At 31.3% G+C, this 24,541-nt stretch overlaps 1 protein-coding gene across 1 annotated transcript in view; it reads right to left on the reverse strand.

The window, feature by feature from the left end:
* Positions 1-7,812: 7,812 nt before the first annotated feature.
* Positions 7,813-24,541, reverse strand: part of LOC121391447 (skeletal aspartic acid-rich protein 2-like) — a 50,254-nt gene continuing 33,525 nt past the window's right edge. Inside the window, exons 9-10 of the mRNA XM_041523081.1 lie at positions 23,513-23,669; positions 7,813-7,943 (exon numbers count right to left, since the gene is read on the reverse strand). Of these exons, the coding sequence (XP_041379015.1) occupies positions 7,813-7,943; positions 23,513-23,669 (288 nt within the window). The remainder of the gene's footprint in view (positions 7,944-23,512; positions 23,670-24,541) is intronic.

The raw sequence follows: 24,541 nt of genomic DNA on the forward strand, positions 1-24,541 counted from the left end.
TTTGCCATTTTAACACATACAGTACTGAACATGATACTTGTCCTCTAATTGCTGTCATAAAACTATACAAACTTAATCTTGTTTAACTTAGGTTAGATTTCTACCACATGGGGTCTAAAAGGCATATTTTTCAAATGCATAAAAGGATATTATATTTGTAATTTTACTTGTACTACATACTAGATGGTCATGTTGTTTTACTATTCATTTTTATCATTAATTTATTATGGTTCTATATATTTTATGTATCAACATAGCTAGCAGTGTTTAAGTTAGTTACAGTTAGTTTTGTTCTCTCATTTTAGGTAGGTTTAGTTAGTTATAAATATTAACTAAAATATAACCAGTCAAAAATTTTAGTTTAACTAATCTGTCAAGATCTATCAGGTAACTACATTTAACAGCCGATTGCATCACTTGATGAATGATACTGTCCAGTACTATATCTACATTAGCTAAAAACACATGTAATAACTAAAATGCATACTGTTAAAATAATTAGCTATAACTATTTTTCTAGGAGTGCTATTTAACGAAAACTGACTAAAAGTATTGTCGAAGGACCAAAACTAAATATATATAACAAACAAAATATTGTTCAGAGGCTAAAACTATGTAATACTAAATCAGAGTAAAAAACAAAAAAAAAACACTGATAGATGGTATATACAATGTATATTAATTGGTTACTAGTAAATAAATTTTTAGTCATTGTCAACCCATATACTAGTTGGATGTTCTTTTCTTATTACTATCTTTAATCATTCTACACGATGGATAAGTTCTCTGTAATTAACTTTTAGCATACTACTATGATAAGTTCCTTGTCTGGTGTCACTCTAATATGAACAAAAACTATCATATATTTACATAATACTGCTCACTTTTAGAATGATACTATCACAATATCCATGATTCCAAACTCTGTTGTTGTACTAATTGTTCTCATGCTTTTTTAATGAATGAGAAGTTATAAGATGCTTCTATGTGTTTCTTCTATATTGTGGTTAATAATTATGGATGTATCAAATCCTTTGATATGTCAATACAATATGTATTGTAAGTAAAGTATATAATATTAATTATCTAATATATTTATTATAAATGTAATTTTATTGTTTCTATTTGTACTCTAGCTCTAAATGGTATCTGTGGAGAAGGTCACGATCGATTTTATTATCGAAGTTATGATAATTCTTGTAGCAGTTTTATTTTTCAAAACTGTACTGGATGGGGATTTGCTGGTAATTTAATGAACAATTTTATGACATTAGAAGAGTGTCAAAATACATGTCAAAATAGAAATAGTAAGTACACGTATATTATAGTTTGTATGTGTGTGTGTTGATGCACAATACAGGGAAGTAAGTGTAATAGCTCTTGCAATGGCAAATTCTCTTGTACAAAAAATAACCCAAATTCCCTGTACCCATATGTATTTAATCTAATTCTTAATTTTGTTGATGCCAATACTTTCTGAAAGAATGAATTACACTAAAGTGCTTAACCTCGCTGCAGCTTAACTGCCAAAAGTTAGTAAAACTGTCATAACTTTCCAAAGAAGTATTTTAGCAAAAATTCTCACTTTTAAAAGTTAGAAATGCCATAAGCTGTATGCAGGGAGGGTTTTTTGAATTTTCGAGTCTTCACTGAAAACTGTGCTTTTTTTCAAAGGTTTTTTCAGACTTTTAAAGCTTTTTGTTTGTTTGATGCTCCTTTTGGGAGTATTTTTAAGAAGTACAGAAGTTTTGCTACCTTCCACTAGAGTTTGGTGACTACCAGTGCCATATTTGCCGAGTTAAAGTAGTTTCAAAGCCATTTGCCCGGGTAACAGACACACACACTGACAGTCTACAGTAACCCTCGCTATGCGCCCACACACAGCGAGGTTAATACATTTATTGTATTTATCTATATACTTCATGGTGTCAATCAGCTTTAGCATCATTGAAATGGTTTGAACATGTTTATAACTTCAAATAGTTTGTAGTTAATGAAAAAGGTAGGCCTCTCTTGTCTTGGTCTAACTTTTTAATTCTTGCCCTTGCCACTCAGCTTATAATAGAACATAGTAATGGGGCTATAATGAAGATAGCATGGCTTCTTGTTTTTTTCTCTGTCACGAAAATACTGTTCCAAGAATAACTAGATAATATTCACTTGAGCATTTTTGAAAGGTGAACCATATCAATGAAATGCAAAGGAAGTTTGTACCTTTACTAAACTAAATGAATATCTTATGTACTCTCTGAACACAGTCCTTTTCTGTAGAAATTGTAATTGGAAATGTAATGTACAATTTCATTTAGTGTTAGTCAAAATATTAAGTATATGTATTTTTAATTTAATAGATTTCATTGTAAATAGTCAATTGTGTTATGTACCTGTTACAAGTTTTTAATGCAAGTGCTTTGTTGTGATAATAGAGAATCCTATATCACTGTTGTAACACATTAAGTATCATTGTTCACATTATGTAGTCAGGTATTTGAGTTATCATAAGATATGATTCATTCCCAATACATGTACAACTACAGTATTCTATACAAGAATTGTAGTGAAGCATTATTATGTAGTGTAGGTGTCTTCAATTGTGTATAACATACTTGTGTTATTGATATAAAACAATTCTACAAAGCCTCTTTATGTCTTGTTTCTGTAAGTATAATGATAAGTTTTGTGTTAGGCTACCTAGTTCATGCCTGAACTCTGAATTTAGTCTTTACTTTATTATCTCTCCTTAATAAAGACAAAAGAAAATAAAACAATGTTTCAAAGACATGCAAAGATAAATGGATTTTGCAATGTACTTAACTTGTAGTATGTTTGTTTTGGTCTCTAATAAGCTTTAAAACACAGGGTGTGTGTGTGTGTATGTATGTGTGTGTGTTGTGTGTGTGTGTGTGTGTGTGTGTGTGTGGTGTACATGTTTAAGGTACACGTACATTGACTAAGTTATTAATAGAGGTTTTCTCTTATATGTTGTTAAAGTCAAACTTTCTTACAGTATGTTGTTAGAGTTACTTGTATGATATAAAATAAATCCAGTGAAACTTGCCCTTAGCGACTACCTTTCTTTAGCAACTTTTCATTAGTAACCCTGGCAGAGAGCCTTCCAAAAGTGACCACTTGCCTAATTTGACCTATGAGCACTTGACCACACCCCTAGGTATTGAAAATAACCTGACTACGAAGACAAATTTAATTACTTTTATTAATTTACTGTATATTGAACAATTTTCACTATGAACTATTATAAAGTATGTCATTTAGTCTATCAATTGATGACCATAGAATCTATAGACACAAGGTACTTCAACCCTTAGGTCAGCTCCTCAATTGAGGCAGTTTCCAATTACTTCACAAAAGCCTCTGGCTTTTTTTACGAGAAAGCATGAAAACATTTACTAAGTGATCTTGGAATATGGCCAACTATTTGTCCTGTCTTCATGTCAGAGACAATGTACCTGTCAATAATATTTCCTGGTTATGTATTTAAGGTTAGAGTTTTCTCCGACTATGGGGGAGTCCATTCAGAGCTATATACGTGGTGATGATGTACATAGGAGCTCCACTCGAGTGAAAGTGCTCTCTCCAACAACTTGACTCACCATGGCTGCTAGATAGCTAGCTGTTTAGCTTGACTATACATTTGAATGTAGTAGTTGTTAAGTTCAAATCACTTTATACATTATTCATCCCTAGTTACCTGGTGAAAGCCAATAATATTAAAGAAAACCTCTCTAATACAACCAGTATGGACTGTGGTCAGTTTATACAGGACTTTGTATCCAAAGACCACCTCTCTATTAAGACCACTCTAATTGGTCCCATAGGTGGTCAGGTTTCACTGAACAATGCTTGTACATTGTTATTAGTGAACTTGTACACTTAACATTATCTGTGCAGTTAAGGATTTGTAACAATCATACATATGTCTGATCACAATGAGATCAAAATATAGCAAGTGACTTATGTCTTATTGTGGGTAGACTACATGTCTTTTTTTTTAAAAACTAATTTAATTATGAAGCCATTTAAATTTCCAGTTAGTAGTTCAAGTTAGTACCTGTGTGTGGGTGACAGCTGTTTACAACTGACAATGATTTCAGTGTACATATCTGGCTATGTTTTTTTATGAGTTTGACTTTGTTATTTCATTTTGCCTGGTACACACTCTGTGTACCAGGCAGTTCTAGATTGTTTTGGAACATGTAACAGGGTATGTTTGTTTTCATCATTTATTGTATTATTGTATAACTTTCAAGAGTGCTGAATGAAATTAACACACATGCAGTAACTGTTAATGCATAGCAACTATAATGAATATCTTTACTGCAAACTCTGGCATGACTTATTGAAGCCTCTGATTAAAAAAATTCTTTGAGCAGTTCTATAACTATTGTCAACTCTCCAGTCTTAGTCCCTTACAGTATCATCAAAATAATCTTATGACAAATGTTATAATTATAATTATTGTTTTAGAATATATAGGAATAAAAGAATAATAGTTTGATTGCTTTTTTTATTGTCAGGCAGTCCTATAGTAATTGGTTTAGACCAAGTGTTGTGTGTATATTTAAATATTTCCACTTTTTAAATTTATTGTTGTATTTGCCTTTAGAGAGCAATAAGTAAAAGTTACTGACATATATATAACAACTAATAAATTTCATTAAATGTACAATGACAATGACATGACAATGGGTGTGACTGACAACATTTAAAGCTTCTGCTTCTCTGCCTATATCCTTTATTATTTCAGATTGAATTACTTGAGAAATTTAAATGGAAACTTTTTTTCTTAGGATTAGATTATGATTTAATTCTTTGATTATTTCTCAATGATATTGCATTTACTTTCTATTTTGCCGTGTGTGTGTGGTGTGTGTGTGTGTGTGTGTGGGTGTGTGGTGTGTGTGTGTGTGTGTGTGTGTGTGTGCGCGTGCTAACATGACTTATCATGTCAACATGATACGCTTTAAACTTATAATAAATGTTATGTTATTGTTTAATTTATTAGGGTAATATGTCATTATGTTTAGATAACATAACAATAATGCTTTTGTTAAAATATTTTTATTGTAGTTAGAGAGTATAATATAGAAGGAAATTGTTCAAAACCTGTTGAATATTTTGACTTTTACACAGTTTCTCTTTATGAATTTGTTGTGAAATGACTAAAATATTACCTTAAGTCTTTTTTTGTCTGGTAGAGTCACTTTTCTTTGTTGACAATCTAAACAGATTTTCATTCTCAATTTTCTTTATCTTTTAATTCAATTAAATTAATTTGATTAAGCTTTATTAAAATATATACAAAATGTTGACAAAATATTGTCATACCTCACTAGGTCAACATTGTACATAATGAATAAGCAAAATCTTTAAAAATTCTATAGAATGCAGTAAAAGTGCATGAGATTTCTTGATTTTTAACTCAAGAGAGATTTAATAATATAAAGTTGAAATTCATTGAATTGCTATCTTTCTGCTTATGCTTACATACTTCACTGATCATTATTAATTAACTCGAGAGATTTAATAACAAGGTGAGAGAAGAAATTATTTATACTTAATCATATTATATGTATATGAAGTGAATGGTATTAGTATCTCACAAATACTCTGAAAACAAGTTCCTTGTGAACGTTAAAACACTAGGGAGGTACTTATGTAAACCTTTTTTTTTTAAGGCAAGATATATCTTTTCCATTCTGAATATACTCCAGGGTTGAAGGTTTTGATGAACTGTTAAGTCATATTTTGGTCTATATCATATAATGCATTTTTTCTGCTTTTGTCAATTTTTTCAGTGCTTCCTTGCCCCACCATCTTAAAATGAAATATAAAAAATAATGAAATAATTTGTATTTATAAAATTACAGGATTATATTATAGAACATCTGGTATTTTAAAACTAACATCAAAGTACTACATACAGCTGTGGCATACATATATATAGGTATAATTAATGTAATCCATATAAAAGTAACATCAAAGTTCCTGTACTAGTTATCAAAGGACTTTGAACTTGTTTAAAGTACCTCCTTAGTGTTTACAAAAAAAAACTTTTCTGAGTATTTTATGTGAGACTAATAGGTATCTATACCTCATTATTCTTGAATTAACTAATAATGATCAGTGAAGTATGTAAGCATAACCACAAAGGTAACTCTTTCAATGATTGTTCAAATAGTGTCACAGCAACAATACAATTTTCTGTTACAAAATACCGGAGAATATTTGTATAATATTTGGTGTCAATATGAATGGGATAACCTCCTTCTGACAAGCAAGTTCATGTTGTTGTATTGATGTCTTACACATGTAACCTATTGTCATTCAATATCATTAGAAATATGATTGGAGTGATATTAGCTATAACTGACAAGGAGAGATTTGTGTAGTCGACAAGGTAGCAACTAGGAACAATGCATAATGTGTTTTAGTTTTAGTTTTATTGGTATCTTACCAGCTGTGTATTTTAGACTCTGAGATGTTTAAAATTATCATTTGATGCATACACTGTCTTTGTACATGTTAGGTTAATGATGATACTGGTTTCATTATTGTAAACATCATACCAGTAAATGATACATATAGTTGTTGCTGTTAATGATTGCCTGTAGACTTAAGTTAACATTTGCATGCTACAGTTTGTTTTTAAATGTATGTGTGTGTGTTATGTTTACTTAGGATTGTTCCAAGGTTCCTATATATTGTCTCTTCAATAAAGTACTTACTTATGGGGTGCCGTTTGTGTCAAATTAGAAAATTATCATGATATAATAAAAAAGTCATTATTTATTAAATAACTCTTGGTTTATTTCGTATTTATTTAATAAATCGCGTATTTGCTAAATCATCATTATTTAATTAATCATGCATTATTTAGTAAACCACAAGTTATTTAACAAATAGGAGCATTAAAAATAAATCATAACATGTCATTGAATGCATTCAATTTTGGCGCCCATCTTACTTAGGGCTGAAGTCTAAAACAAGTTGTTTGTTGCTTGGGGCAGCTGTGGTTTTCTCAGAAACCTATTGAGATTTACCTATGTCAGCTGAAAGAAGCCTCAGACAGTGTTATGGTGGAGTTTATATCACTAATTGCTTGCACTCTCAACCACAGGTTGTAAAAGTTTTGACCAGCTGTGTGCATGTGCCCTTTTATAACATAATAGTCCTTATTAAAAAAAATTGCCCTGATTATTTAGTACCTTATAACTATTATCTAGACACTTTAGTACATATAAAACTATAGAATTGTTTTACCTTTTTTATTCTTATAGAGAGACCCTACTCCTCCTGCTCCACCTGGTAAATGACTATGATTAAATTCCTTTTCTTATTATTTACTCATTATTTATAGACACTTATAAAACTATTTTTCAAATCTCTTTCGTTTGTTTAGATAATGCAAATTGTACCCTAACATACCCTACCCACTGACGTTGTTTTATAAACATGAGTGTAATAGGAAGAGATAGATATTATTACAATGCAACTCTTGGTAAATGCTTGCATTTTGTCTATTCTGGTATAGGAGGAAATGCAAATAATTTTGAGACTGAGGATCAATGTAATAAAGTGTGCTGTAAGTTTTAAAAGTATTACCGTTGTACATTGTAGTGACTCTCTCTCTGTCTCTCTCTCTCTCGCTCTCTCTCTCTCTCTCTCTCTCTCTCTCTCCTCCTCTCTCTCTCTCCATCTCTCTCTCTCTCTATCTCTCTCTCTCTCTCTCTTTTGTGCGCATCCATTTGTTCACTCTTGGTCTCTTTCATAGACCCAGGTTCACCATCTACTTCAACAGCAATATGTCTCATCATCATCTTTCATAGACCCAGGTTCACCATCTACTTCAACAGCAAATATGTCATCATCATCATCTTTCATATACCCAGGTTCACCAACAGCACACATGTCATCATCATCATCTGGTTAGTAAATATGCTTTTTGGTTAAATAAACTGTAATGGTTTTCTTAATTACCTGCCACATTTCATATGTTACTTAGCCACATTATGACATCATTATGTGTATACAATATACAAGTACAAGTACTACATATTCATTTTAAATGTATTACTGCATATATTTGATATCAAACTATATAATTGGTGTATATTGTATGACTCACAATAACTAGGAGCTTGTAAGTGTCACAAAGCAACACAAGAAGAGGATCTGATGTAAATTTCCTTAAAAAGTGTTTAATTATATCCCTAAACTCAGAAGTGTTAGCATTTTTATAGTTTGAGAGGCTGTAACTAATTAAGTGTGTTGACCTCATAGTTGGCTATTACTGTAAAAATGGCCAAGCAATACAAGATATCAGTATTGACCCCTATTGTTCATCTCCTTTGATTTCTTAACACACATTTTCAATTATCATTGAGTCTAATTCTTCATAACACTTCATAATAAATTAAATTTATTCTCTTTATTGCTTACTTTACCTTAGTTATTAAAATAATTATACTCATTGCCTGCCCCTGTACATACTTAACACTACTTATGATATGACATCAAGAGCACTCTTTATAAGACAAAATGACTAATCTATGAATGATTTAACAATGATTAGAACACTAACACAACGAGATTTTGATGCTCCTATGCATTGCTTGGTGATGCTCTTCCATCAACTAATGAATTCTGTAGGAAAATGAACCTCTCATATTTTTCCATATTACCAAAATTTTTTAAATCTGTACTATATACATATGAACTTCGTTCATAACATATTCACAAAATCAATTAGTCAACTATTTACTCTTAACAAAATTTTTTGTTAACAACATTTTCAACTACTTTATTTTTTAGGTTACTTAGATGCCGCAACATTTACGTTGACGGTGCAAACATTACCATTATCATCTGGTTAGTATAGCATGATTTGTTGTTAAATAAATTGCAATGGTTGTCTTAATTACCTATCACTTGCTTAGCAACATTATGACATTATTTATTTCTTTTATGACATTATTTATTTCTTGATTGCTTAATTTACTTTTAGCCTCATGTCTACATTATGTACAATGTACAAGTTCATGTTGAGTGAATGATACATAGTATGGATCCATAAAAATGGATAAGATTTACTACTTCATACAGAATTTATCAGTCATTGTGAGCCATACAAATATAGCCAGTATATAATTGATATGTGTAGCACTATATATATATATATATTATATATATAGTACTACATATAAAATGATTTATATAGTACAACAATATAATAAACATAAGAATATATATATATATTATACAGATTGCATGATGCTAGCCGTTTACAACTATAATGACTTTTTAAAGAAGTAAAAAGACTTTCATTTGATAAACAATCAATTCATAGGGCAATAGTAATCAAGTCAGTAAATGTATTACTGTATATTAAACTACATATTGGCTATATTGTATGGCTCACAATAACTAGGAGCTCATGAGTGTCACAAAGAAGAATCTGGTTTAAATTTTCATAAAAAAAGTTTTTAATTATATCCATATATGGACTTAACTTAGAAGTGTTTGCATTTTTATGGTTTAAGAGGCTGTAAACTAATTAAGTGGGGTGAGCTCATAGTTACTGTAAAAATGGCCAATCAATACAATTAGTGTAGATATCATTATCGAGTTGTATTATTCAACTACTTTGATTTCTTTAACAACAAGTTCTGCCATTATCTTTAAGTCTGATTCTTTTAAGCACTTCACAATAAATTAAATTTATTCTCTTTATTGCTTTAAAGACTAAGATAAAGAAATATTTTTACCTTAGCTACCTTAGTCATTAAAATAATCATGTTCATTGCCTGCCCCTGTACATACTTAACACTACTTATGATATGACATCAAGAGCACTCTTTATAAGACATAATGACTAATCTATGATCTTTTGACAATGATTAGAACACTAACACAACGAGAGTTTGATGCTCCTATGCATTGCTTGGTGATGCTCTTCCATCAACTAATGAATTTCTGTAGGAATGTGAACCTTCTTATATTTTTCCATATTATTATGACATTATTTATTTCTTGATTGCTTAATTTACTTTTAGCCTCATGTCTACATTATGTACAATGTACAAGTTCATGTTGAGTGAATGATACATAGTATAGATCCATAAAAATGGATAAGATTTACTACTTCATACAGAATTTATCAGTTTATTGTGAGCCATACAAATATAGCCAGTATATAATTGATATGTGTAGTACTATATATATACATAGCCTAGACAAAGTCAGGTGCAAAGTATTCCAGGCATAAAAGCTAGAAATATAATACATCTAAACATGCCATATTTACATGCCAGTGACTCACTGAAAATGTCATTCACATAATTAATTAATTAATTAATTAATTAGTTTTTTTGTATATTATTTTTATACAGGAACAACTATGACAATGATAAATGACTTGACTGACATCTATCATCGCCCGTCTTCAACAAGACAAGTTCTAAAACATCTAGTACATATTTGTCGTTAGTGAGACATCTTCTCCAGCAAAACCTATTAATGTTTATTTGTATGCTTCTATTGGTGTCATTGTTATAATTGTGTTGTTCCTAATTTTGGCCTCTGCAGTGCTAATTAGTATGTATATATGGTTTAAACAAGCCATTGTCAACGATTCTTCTTGTATGGAAGCTGTTGCTCCCTCAACTTCTTCAGCTCCATGGTCAGTGTTTATTGCTTGTATGTGTTGTATTGGGATCCTATATTCTACCTTGTTTATACATTTTATATATCTTTATCTTGGTATTGTAATGACATGTATTTTACATGTATTTGTTAAATATAATTGTTATATATTAAGTTGATTAATTTTGTTATTAAGTCTCATTGAGGTTGATGTCAATTTATTGACCTGCAATTTTCAAGTAATTATGTATTGGTTATGTATCAATAATGTTTATTGCTGCAAAGCCAACAAAACAGTAACAATACATTGTAACTGAAAAATCATTTTCCATTTGTAGTGCTAATTTTATAATAAACAATCAAGTTTTAGAAATTTGGACAGCTAGTAGAGTGAATTTTAAATTTTAAAACCAGAAAAGCAAACTAGCTAGCCTAGAAGTAATTTATAAGCTCAATATTCTTATTGATGTACATGTAGTTATTGTGGTAAAGGCTAATGAAAGTAACTGATTATCATGTGTATTACCAGTCAGTTTAATTTCATTTGTCATTGGCATATAACAATGGTTATTATAAGGATATGTGTTTTTTGTAACTACTACATAGGTAAGAAACAGACTATGCAACAAGCTGTGTATACCAATCAGTATAAACACTCTTGAATAAACTACAGCTTGAAATTTGATAATCTAATATCATTAAATGTTGTGAACTAAGCAGATAAGTAAAAAAAGTCTTCTTTGTATGTTGTTGCTTTGATTTTACACATCAACTAATGAAGCAAATTTATCTCACTACACCTTTTGTACATGTACATGTTTTGTACTTTACCTCATTTTTGTACATGTACATGTTTTGTACTTTACCTCATTTTTGTACATGTACATGTTTGTGCTTTACCTCATTTTGTACATGTACATGTTTGTGCTTTACCTCATTTTTGTACATGTACATGTTTGTGCTTTACCTCATTTTGTACATGTACATGTTTGTGCTTTACCTCATTTTTGTACATGTACATGTTTGTGCTTTACCTCATTTTTGTTACATGTACATGTTTTGTGCTTTATCTCATTTTTGTACATGTACATGTTTGCTTTGCTTTATCTCATGTTTTTTATTCATGTACATGTTGTGCTTTCCTCATTTTTGTACATGTACAAACGTAAAAAAGCTATCACATATTGTGTCCAAAAATTTGTGTGTATAATTAAATGTTAAAAATTGACACTGTATGATGCTATATTTATTTTCATGTTGGTATTCTTATATCAATCTGTAGCTGACAGCCGTTACAAATCAGCAACATCACTGTTTGATTGGATGATTGTTAATTTATTTGTCCTATAAAGTGACATTGTAGTGTATTGTCAGTGGAAAACTTTAATACCTGCTAGTATAAGCTTATCTGAACAAAGCATTCTTTCAAAAATAGAATTTTTTGTCAAATGTTGGTTTCATTGACATGCCAAAGTTTCAATGCTATGATTTAAAGCCTCGTTTACATGGATAAGCTGGTTGTCTTTTAACAGTCTCATTTTCTATAGATTAAGCTTTCAGATTACGCTAAGTATTCTTAATCCTAAGTAAAAATGGCTCTGAAAACCATAAATCATAGATGAAAAAACAGTACATTTTCATGGCTTGATAGCATTTACCAATGATATGTAAGAGTGACCACTTAAATATACATGCACTAATTTGGTGATAACACTAAATAGTTCTCCCAGCAACTTCTCTTATTTACAATTTTATTTTTATTGTGTTACTGTTTTTATCATTCACTGAGCAGCTGGGGCAGTTCTATAAATTGTTTTTTGCAAGTGCTGTGTATGTATTTTAAATGTATATGTATATACTGTATTATATGTGACCCTAATTGAAAAACTGCCCCCAATTGAAATGAAAATGTTTGAACTAACAGTAGTGTATGTTATGATGCTATGCAGTCAGTTTTCTAGTGGACTTTTACTAAATTTTGCTAGTTAAGTAGCCCTAAGTAATTGGTCACCCCTGGACACAAAAATTTGGTCCCTAAACATCTTGTACAAAATGTACAATTTATAGCAGTGTAGTGTGTAGTAACTGTGTAAAACACGACCATTTGCTCATTCCAGCAATAACATTGAGAGCTAGTTGCAAAACATTAGCACAAGGCAAAACAGCATGGTTCTTCTGACAAGCTATTATCATTACCTAAAAGGCTCATAGGTTTTGATGGTATAGACTATTTAAGAATTCAAGTACAATCACTTGACGATTGCATGCTTTTTTCATAGACAATTACCAATCCCTCCCTCACGAATACTTTTATTGTACTATTTGCTCTTAAACTAAGTACTGTACTATATGTACATGTATACCTTTTCATTGTTTGTTCCTAGAATTGACATCAAGTTTTTCAAACTTTCCCATTGAAGACCTTGCAAACAATGTCTGGATATGAGGATACAGCTGTAAGTTTTTCTCTTCACTTCACAGCACTTTGAGCAAACAAGGGGGCTTTATTTTGCCTAGCACTGTATAGAGATTTCATATCATAAAGCCATTATGAAATTGTTAAAGCTAAACAGTAGTAACTGGTGTTACCTATTTTAGGCACATTCTAAATTCTAAAATTCTAAAAAAATTAAAATACTAGTAATAATTTTAGCAATTTGATTGTCCAAAGTTGAAATGACAATACAAAATTTATAACTCACTACTGTTAATCTTAATTGTTTTTTTCCTTCACTGAGCTACAAGTAAAAAAAAATTGTCTGATACAGTGATACTATTAAAGACTGTGTGATCTTTTTATAACTGGAGATGAGTCTGGATTAAGCTGGTACACAATACAATCAAAAACACGAGTGTATAAAAAATGCTTAAATTTATAGCAATCATTTGGTTTAGATTATGTTATTATTTACTAAATGAAAAATCACATGTTACACAAAAAAAACTACTGACAAAGATTTCCCCAAAAAAATTCTGTCTTTTTATACCAGTTACTGTTTGTGTCTACATTATTGTAGGAGTGGTATATACATTATACTATATTTTTATACTGTTACTAGACCCCATCCAAAGCTTAAACCCTAAAAACACTTGATTATATGATCATAGATTCCTATAATAGGCTATGAGCCAGTAGTGAACCACTCCCATAATTTTTTTTAAAAACAAACCAAAACATGCCACACATTAACGTAAGTCCCCAATCTTGACAAAAAGGGTACTAAATGACAATAAATAAAACACTGGTACTCATTTATTATGGGTGGTTGTTACTGCTTGTAATGACAATGTTTTGTCATATTTATTTTCATTTCCCAAAACACACAGATTTTCTCGTTAACATTTCTATAGTGCACTCCTAGGTCAAAATTAAATATTGAAAATTGTGGCTCACAACTAGCTATCTTATGGTAACGGGTCTAGTAACAATATAAAAGTATAGTGCTGACTATACACTCACACAAATCATCAGAAACATTTAACACAAACGGCACGCCATATATTTAATGTTCTAGTGCCTTTTAACACTGAGTATAATTTCTTTTATTTTTTATTTGTCATTAAAAATGTTTTGTGTGAGCATATTGTAACCTCTTTTTTATATTTTACTTATTAGGCAGTCTCATGCTTATTTTGGCTGTTATAAGAAGTAATAAGTCACATATGCTGTCCCCTGCTCTCCTGTATCTGGTTCCTCCATCATCTTCAGTCGATTGTTAATGGACCACCAAGATTTTTCTTCTACTCATAACCACATTTTACAGTAACAAGTACACCAAGTTTGCAGACTAGTTGATCAATAGTTCATTCTTTATTATCAATTTTGCTTAATGTAGTAGTATAATATTATACAAAAGATAATTGAAGTGTTAGTGTTCTTTTTTTGTACAGTAATATGTGTTTCTGTTTGACATGAGCTAGTTTAAGTTATGTCAAAAAAAAATTATTGTCAAGCACATTTTATATCTTCGTATCTTTAAAATCATCTTATATTGACCGTTGAAAAATCAAACTCCTTGGTGTTAGTGTTAAAATTAGTTGTTATGGTCTTTTTCCTATTATTCTTTTGTGTTGTGTCTTTTTTTTGACAAGGTTGAGTGTCTTAATTGTGCAGCTTGTGTGAATTTTAATTAACACGGGGGAGTGCTATAGGCTCGAGTTTGATTAAGACGTACATGATAATTTATCTCCAATCAGTTGGGTTTAGTTTGTGTTAATGATAAGGTCATCTATAGTGTTGTATAAATATTCATATACATTACTCGTAATGTAGATTGTCAAAGTGATTTCAACTCGTTACCTTTCAACCTCCATGAATTGTAATCCTACTAGACAGTTGTGGTTGGGCTTTTCTGTTCTAAAAGTCCTTCTGGATCATTCAATTGGGTATCACACATTGGATCCTGCTCAAGCTGGAATATCAGGAGAACTTGATTATTAATAATGGAAATCCATATACCCTTGACAGTATTTTTGGTTCCACACAGTCTATCACGTTCACAGTATCAAATGATATTGTTTCTATTGGTGTGTTATTACAAGTTATACTCCAATACTGTTAAGACCTAGTATAATCACTCCAATATGTATGAATTAAATAATTCATTGCGAAAATGTTCTATTCAATTCAGTAACAGAAATGCACCATACTATTTCTGAGAGTGCTGATGTAAAGATATCATTTTTTATACACCATTTTCCACAAAACTATGTTACTGTATTCACCCTCTGAGCGTTAAAATATCAGTACATATTATTTAAACCTTTAATACAGGACGATAAGAACATATGTATCCATTACTTTACAAACTCTTTTAACTTTCACAGCTACTAATACTAGAGTTTTCTCCTTATCGCTATTGCTTCACAAATTCAGATTCACTTTCAATAGTGTGTACTGAATACTAATACACCAAATACTGATGGTTGCAATTTTAGAATTTACTTTTATGGAGGAATTTTTGACACTTGCAATAATTTTCTTATTAATCACCAGTTCTACTGTATGCTACTTAATGAGAAATAATAAAGAATAGGATCAAATCAGGAAAGCTTTGATTACAAATCTCTTTACATATGTGATGTAGAACTTTTAAAATTTTTTACAGAAGATTTACCTACAAATGTTTAGTCAGTTGTTCCAAAACCAGTAAGTACTACAATGTAAAATAAACTGAGTTATGTAATAAACGTACTAATGTGTATTTAAAAACAATATTAACAATATTTATTATTATGTTTTTAAGAAGCTAAACAATTAAGCCAAATCTATAATTATTTCCAGGTCTCCTAATGATACTAATATAACAGTGCTATAAAACGTGTTTCAAATAGTGTTCAAATAGTTGTTATTTATCTTCGAATCATTGAAAGTGTTTCTATACTTCATAAATCATAACAATTATCAGTAAGTAAATTTACATTATAAATAATGCAATATATATATTATTAGCTATATAGTACATATACTGATTGTTCGATGAGAATATGGAATTTATTTATCATAGGGATCAAACATGTGGACTAATGATGGCATGACAATATTATCTATTGTGAAAAATATCTGGAGCCACCCTACTGTTAACGTTGTCAGCTTTTTATGTTAACATTTCAAAAGAATGTAGTCCTACGTTAGTGTAGCCAACAAAGTTTTACAGCAATACATAATTGAAAATTTATGTGCAGCTCTATGAGAACTATTTCACTAAGTATATTCTTGTAATTCAGTCAAGAAAATTACCTTTTGATGTAGCTCCTACCTTATACCATGATCCCATAGACTTGGGCTCCTCCTATCTATGCAATAAATTGTTTTGTTATATATCAGTTAGTTTGTGTAATCATAAAAAAATCAATGTGTATGATGAAAGAGGTTAATAAAAAATTATTTTAGCTTACTGTACTACATTTGGGATACATTGTAATGCTATTACAATCTATTATATAAACTATTAACAGAATGACCACACTAAATTGGATGTAAATTGTATTATGATTTATGAACTAACGTGATATCAAACTTTGCAACTTGGTACAATAAGGTGAGGTCAAGACTCTTAATGTATCCAAAACATATAAATGTGGCTGGAATCCAAATAGCATTGTTTAACAGTGACCTAAAGTTATCATGTAAATAGTCTGATGTTGTAAAAACATATACATGTACAATACTAGACTTGGGATACCAGCTAATTTTACATACATATATATGTGTGGTATGTGTGTTGGCCAGGTCCTAAATTGAGTGGACTAACACTGGTTTTGTTGGAGACTAAGGAACAGCATGACCCATTGCTAGAATTTAATGAAGTTCAAGTCTCCAGGACTTGATGATAAACTATTTCTCCCAAGTCATTATTAGAATGGCGTCTATATATACTATTGTAGTTTCATTTACAGCTGCAGCTATAAATATATATCATGTAGTACTGTCTTTATCTACAGATAATGAGGAGGAGGAATGAATGTTTACCCCATAATACTGTGGGTGGTACTCTATATCTTCTGACTCCAGTCACCTATGGAAGTGTTCACGTTCACCACTTACACCAACAACAATTGACCTGTTTGAGCTAGTGAATGAATCAAATCAACAAGTGACACACATAGCACACTAATGCTGTGAGCACTTTGAATAGGATGACTTGAGAAAAATGTCTTAAAACTCCTGTTATCTCAGTGTGGAAATATTAGCATATTTTTAGTACAAAGTCCAATTCTCCAATGTGTCTTATACCATCTATCATTGAAACAGTGTTCTAAAAAAATATTATAGTGTATGTGTGTTTATCTGAATCATAATACCTGGTGTTTACTTGTATTAATGAACTTGGCGGCCCTGTACCCAAATACAGATAACAACAGACACAAAAATGTTATATACTGTATACCAGTCTGTAAGCCAGTAAATGTGTGTTTTTGTTTACTACCTTACATTACCACTTGTTGTCATCAGGAAACAAGTGAAATTGGGTGTCAAGTTCTCTGAAAAAAAGTTATTTGAAACTAATATTAGTGTCCAGTAAAGAGGGACCACCATTCTGTTAATGGCAGAGTCCATTGTAATGTTGCTGCCAATTGTCGAAGCAAAAGCAAAGCATTGTCAGGATATTTGATAATAGTATCATGAGATTAACAGTCTATTAAAAGCTATATGGCCGAAAATAATCAAATTAGTTTTATAGTACTTCATCACGTGATACAATCTGGCTGCTAAATGTAGTTAGCTGACAGATCTTGCAAAGATACATGTATAATATACATGTATGTACTATTAGGGTTCTATTGATTAGATTAGTTATTTCATTTCTATTATCAATTATTATTATGGTTCCATATTTGTTTGCATCAATATAGCTAGCAGAGATTAAATTTGTTATATAGTTAGTTACCATTATATTCGCTCTCTTAGCAAATAATTTAGTAGCTAACTTAAATATAACTATATTTAAACTAAAGGGTTTCAGTTTTAGTTATTGATAAACTAAAACAACCCTAATATACAGTATATAATGCAATATAAATTCTAAACGTAAATCGTTCTTTTATACAAAATTCCAATATGCTCCTTTGGGTTATTTGTTATTCTTGTTAGTTATTGTTCCACACTGAAACATAAACTATTCGTCGGTGGATCATCACATACACACCTACACAACTCTATGTCAGCACCAAATTATGACAAAATTGACAATGGTTGTTTACTGCCAAGTTTAACAATCATGGACTATCATCATGTGTTACTGGCTACATCAGTAAGTTGTGGGTAAGTCAGGTGCATCTTATTTGGACTCTGGTTGTTTAATGACCGACCCAGCACTCTATGGACCACCTCCCTCTTTTGTACTACAGCTACTTGCTCGTCTTCCAACCTACATGATACTTGTTTACCCAAGAAGGCTCAGGTGATACCACTCATCTTTTATTGCCAACTACTCATGTCAATCCTACTACTGCTCAACAATCATATTCGTCAATGAGTATAGAGTACCAATGTAAATATATGCAGTTGTATTAATGAGTTTATAATGACATCGTATATTGTACAGTGTAGTAACAACCACTGCAACAATTGTCATCACATCCAACTGTCACTGTTGATGTCAATATCTATGTTACCATGGGATAGTCGTTTCTAGTGTACTAGGATTTATTGTAATAATTATGTGCGCTTTACTTCTTGTGTATAAACATTTCTTTATCTCAAACTGAAAAGAAATTTTAAGGTATTTAGCTGTTGTGAATATATTCAACTTCATTTTTGCTTGTCATATATACACAGAAAACTTCATTTATTAAATCCACTGTTCCTGATTATAGAAGAAAGCTAGAAGGTTAATCTTTTTGATATGATTGGTCATTATGGTTATTATTGTTATTAGAAAACAGTATCTCTGACCCATTCCTTGATTCAAAAGCAATGATTGCTTGTCAAACCAATACATTTTACCATATAAAAACAAAATGAAACAGACACTTATATACAGTGGTATAAATAACATAATAGAGTGTGTGAACATACTAATACGAGTGTATTATTTATTAATAGTCATACATAACACGCCTTTAATTAGCTTGTGGGTTCATCTAAGCTCTCTAAACTCGAGAAAACAATGGAGTGCTGCAGGTAGCTTTACTTTCTTTTAGTCTCATTGCTGGTAGTTTGTGCTTATGGTAAGTGTTAGTATATTGAGTCAACTGGGGGGGGAATTAGTTGCTTTGTGAAATAGATTGTCAAAGTGGCTTCAACTTTACCTTTCAACCTCCACAAGTACTGAATTGTAATCCTACTGGACAGTTGGGTTGGGCTTTTTCTGTTTTCTACAAGTCCTTCTGGATCCATTCAATTGGTATCCACACATTGGATCCTGATCTCAAGCTGGAATATCAGGAGACTTGATTATTATTATAATGGAATCCATATACCTTGACAGTATTTTTGGTTCCAAACAGTCTACTCACATTTACAGTATCAAATAATACTATTGGTTTCTATTGGTGTGTTATTACAATTTATACTCCAATACATTAAGACCTAGTACAATCACTCCAATATGTATGAATTATAACAATTCATTTTTCTGAATGCCCTCAATCATTTTTCATTAAATGAGCAACATCGTACGATCTCTGAGTGTGCTGATGAAAACGTGTCATTTACTCGTGCACATTTGCCCCCACAAATTGCATTACCATATCAGTCTCTCTCTTACACACTACATCTAAATACTAGTACATCAGTAATAATATATTGACATCTATTGTACCAACAACCAACAGCTGCTGGCATTTCTTCTGTATCTCTCTTTTCATCTACTAGTTTTATAAAGCAGTTTAGTTTCACAGTCTTCTAGTACTCAAGTACCAACTGCAGTTGATGATGATAATAAAGTAATTATTTTTTGTTTCAACTGGACTGTTTGTAATATTAATAACTGTATCAGGTATTCTATTTGTAATCATATGTAGTATATGTTTACTGCAGAGTACACCAATCTCAAGAATTAGATGATATAGCAGGTAAGGCTTAGTTATTGGTATACTGATTGTTACTATTTTAGGTCCTAGTAGTGTAGCAAATGTTTACACTCACTCGTCTCTCTCTACAGAATCAACTACAACTGCATACCTTGTACTATATCAGTAAGTGAAAAATACTTCATAAGAAGAATGGAATACTATTTAATGATTCACTCTAAAATTAGAATTTAATTTTATCTGATGGAATTAAGGATTTAATACTTCACTATAAAGTAATCCATTAAAAGGGACACATTTCATTCTTTTAGTAGGCCTCAAGCATTTAATGAACGTATGTCTACAAAGAGTGCTACTAAAACAATACAAAGTACTGCTGATAGTGAGCCAGACATTCATATGAAAAGGGAAGTATCAGCATACTAACAATTACCAAGACAGAAGCTAGCAAGTTCTTTCATGAGAGCGGTATTATTAGATGTGTTTCACTGTCTAGCAGTTATCTATACTCCTCTGTGTTATTAAAAGTAGTAATACATCATCTCAGTCTTCTCACATATCGATCACATAAGTCGTAATTCACCTCTTCTTAAAAAGTATAAAAAAAAATATTAAAATGTATACTTTCCTATATTTATTGTTTGAATTAATATTGTGTGCATTATGATGTTAATGATTCACGTCTTATGTACTATATTTTGTTGGCTTAGAATGTTAATAATTTTATAGTCATAACTTTTTCAGTTCAAAGTATTCATAATCTTGTATGTAGGCAGGGCCATCAAATGTCTATATATGTGTACAGATACATGTAAGATTATTAAAATACAATACATTATTCTGTTCAGATGCTTTGACTATAACTTCTTTGCTGTAGTGTGTTACAAATCAAATGTGTTAGTGTCATGTTCAGTGTTGTGTGGTGTAATAGCTGTAATAAACTAACAGTCAGTTTGGTGTTTTAATCTTAAGCAAGAGCTAGAGTTGTAAGTAAAATTGGTCTGTCATCATGCAAGGAAAAGTGTATATTCACACACACAAGTGGATCATTTACAAAGTAAAAATATCTCTACTTTTAAGATTGATTTGTAATATTTCTGTAGACAAGCTAGTCTCATTCCAGACCTATTTTTCTCTCTTTATATAGGTGTACATGTATGAGACAATAATATACAAACTAAATAGGCACACGCATGCTATGATTTATTTGTTTTAAATAATGTGACCTACTCTGTAAAAATATTAAGCTTCTTAATGAGATATTTATTGAGCTCTCTTATAACCACACACCAATGCAATTGGGCTTATCATCAGTGTGATTACATAGAGGATAGGGAGGACAACAATGTTAAACATTGAGGAAGTGGTTAGTCAATACAATTGTACAAGAAACATTTCTTGGCACTACCATTTAAAAAGACAAACCGAGAGAAGTTTAATGTTTTGAGTTAGACATGCTTTTTGTGATTTCTTTTGGCACGTGTTTTGGCCATTCCAGACTGTAAGTGCTGTTTAGTCTTGAAGTTAACCTCAACCTGTACACACATTGGTTATCAACTTCTGAAAAAACCAATAGCATCAAAAAACACTTCTGACAATTCTAAACAAGTATTTACATGTATATCAACTACATATAAAAGGGGTCTTGGAAATGTAGTTGCTCAAAATGTCACATTTGCACGCAACGGAGTGGAACAAAGAACATCTTGTTGCATCTCATCACCTAACCAGAATTATTGTATTCAACGAATGTGGAAGAGGTCTCATTCAATCTAATCACCTAACCTGGTATTGTACACTTTATACTGAGAAAAAAACCATATCCAGATCCTGCTGACAAGTAAGCTCAATACAAGAAAAAATTAAACCATTTAACTTTAATTTAATAAGGCAGATCATCTGATGATGTTGATGTTACAGATCTACAATTAAATGATCATACTGTGCATGCAATTAGTACAGGTTATGCGAGCACTAATACATCATGTATTGGTGCAGCAGTAGTAAGATCATACTTTCCCCCCCCCCCCCCCCCCTATGCATAGTTAACATTTAAGTTGATCGTGATAAAGTTATGAGGTAATTTTTATAATAGTTATCATTTAAACTCAAATAATATTATATAAAGTCAAATTTTAAGTGCTCAATGTTGATGGACTCCGTGTTTACCTGAGGAAATAGAAGTTCCCTGGTGGAATCAGTCCTAAGAAGTGGTGTAGTTTGTGGATGTTGTTTCACTAACAACATCTCCAGTATGATACATCTAGTGCATCCATGAACACAGGTTGATGTCAGCTCTCTTGAATATAACTGTCTTCTAGTGGTGCTGAAATAAATTTGACACCATCGAGATAAATGAAGCTCATTAATAGATGAACACTTTATATTTGGAGCAGAAAATGCAGAGTTGATATTGTCACATAAACCTTGAGACAATAGTGGTACAGATTTACTGGTATTCTATGGTTTCCGCCTTATCATCCATCCACAACATAATGAAAATACTTTTCTGATTCAGAGCAAAACTAACATAATGGTCCGATTCATTATTACTGCTGTCACTTTCAAATTTGCCATTATAATGTGATGAGTCATTGGTACACATCCACAGCTCTATATTACTGATGTCACATATCTGTTATCAGTGAAGTAGTGCCAATGTTTTTAATACTTCTAGTGACGGGGAACAAAAAATATCTATTGAATTGTCTTCATTCTTTTTGGTGATTCTGTTTCACTGAGAGAGGTCGTTTCTTGCCTCTAACTGGAACAGTAATGTCTCGTTGTTTCTGAGAGATTTGATCATCACTGAAAACTATAGGAATAATTATAATGAGATGTTGATTGTAATACCTGCCAATAAACTAACCAATCATTATTGAAAGTAAAATTAGAGTCGAAGGAATCACCAAATATATCTAAACAGAGCTCCTTGTCATCTTTTGATTGATGGTAAAAGAGAAAATGTATTTTTTGCATGATCCTATGACCAAAATCGTACATTACTATACATTTATACATTCCATCTCATTACCTTTTTGGCATTAAATCAGATGGGCATTGAAGTTTTAAGACCAGCTTACTATGTTCAACTTATCTAGAGCATCCTCTCTAACTGTAGTTTTAGGAGAATAGCATAGGAAATCACCTGACTCAGTGTGAAAACGATGTTTCATCCTTGAGTTTAACTGGTTCTAATAAATTAATGGCTGTGGGATCAGGGGGTTCTTGAATGATGTTGTCAGTGACAGGTTTTGGTTTACTATATGATTGTGTGAACTGCAAAATGAAAAGACATAATTTTTTATTTTTCTCTCTATTGTATGATGAACTCATACTCATGGATTCAGTATTAGAGTACTCTACTAGTTGCCTTCCATTGTTTTCAATGCCCTCTCAATCTCAATGTCTAACAGGTGCTGTCTATCAGGATTAATGGCCCAAAAGAATCCTTTCTTTGTTTGGAATCCATCTGGTCTCTGAACCTTCACAAAGTTTTGGTTCATTGAGAGGTTGTGACGGATAGAGTTCTAGAATAACAGAGTGTGCATGTAAACGGAATCTATATACTCAATATTGACTATACCTTCCATCCTTCAGGAGCAGTTTTGTAAAATGGGTAGTCATGCCTGTATGAAAATGCTTATATTAAAATATTTTTTTGACTCACTAATAATAATTGACATTGATTTGTATCTATCTATATTAATTTATATTGTAAACTTACTCGATAAAACGGTAAATTTCATGAACAGGTAAACATCCTGTTGAACAAGCTTTCAATGCCATAGCGATAAGATAAACAAGAATATGAACATGGAGGACGAGTATAGGAAATTGTCTGTTGATTAGTAGAAACATCTCCAGCGTTTTGGGTATTGCTTGTTGTCTGTTGTAAATTGGCTTTTGTACTCAAGATAGTGGTTTGCGTTTCTTGGTTGAGAGTTTGTTGCTTAGTTGGTACAGTAACCTTTAAATTTCTTTGCTGGCAGTGCTGTCCATTAATGTAGTAATTGAGCAAAGCCAATTCAAGTTTGTTAACTCGTCTGTCCCGCCCCCCATGGTGAATAATAACCTTGTGTTGCTTGACATTTCGCGACCGGTAAATAATGCGTTGCTATTGGATGGCTTTGTTTACGTACACGAGCAAGTTCAATTTCTGTCGACATTAATCCATAATTATAACAATGATGAGAAGCTAGTATTGATTTGATATTGATCCAAACACATGACAAACACGTTATTTCTGTACACCTTTAATATCATACACTCATTCATTAGAGGCAACCAATTTGCAGGCCACTTTAAAGCTCCATCATACGGGTTTCAGATGTCGACTTGCACTGCATCGCTAATAACATTCAATCATCAATATGCTGAGAATGCATAGCTGCATGTTTAT

This window comes from Gigantopelta aegis, unplaced genomic scaffold (assembly GCF_016097555.1).
Source record: "Gigantopelta aegis isolate Gae_Host unplaced genomic scaffold, Gae_host_genome ctg2464_pilon_pilon, whole genome shotgun sequence".
Lineage (NCBI taxonomy): Eukaryota > Metazoa > Mollusca > Gastropoda > Neomphalida > Peltospiridae > Gigantopelta > Gigantopelta aegis.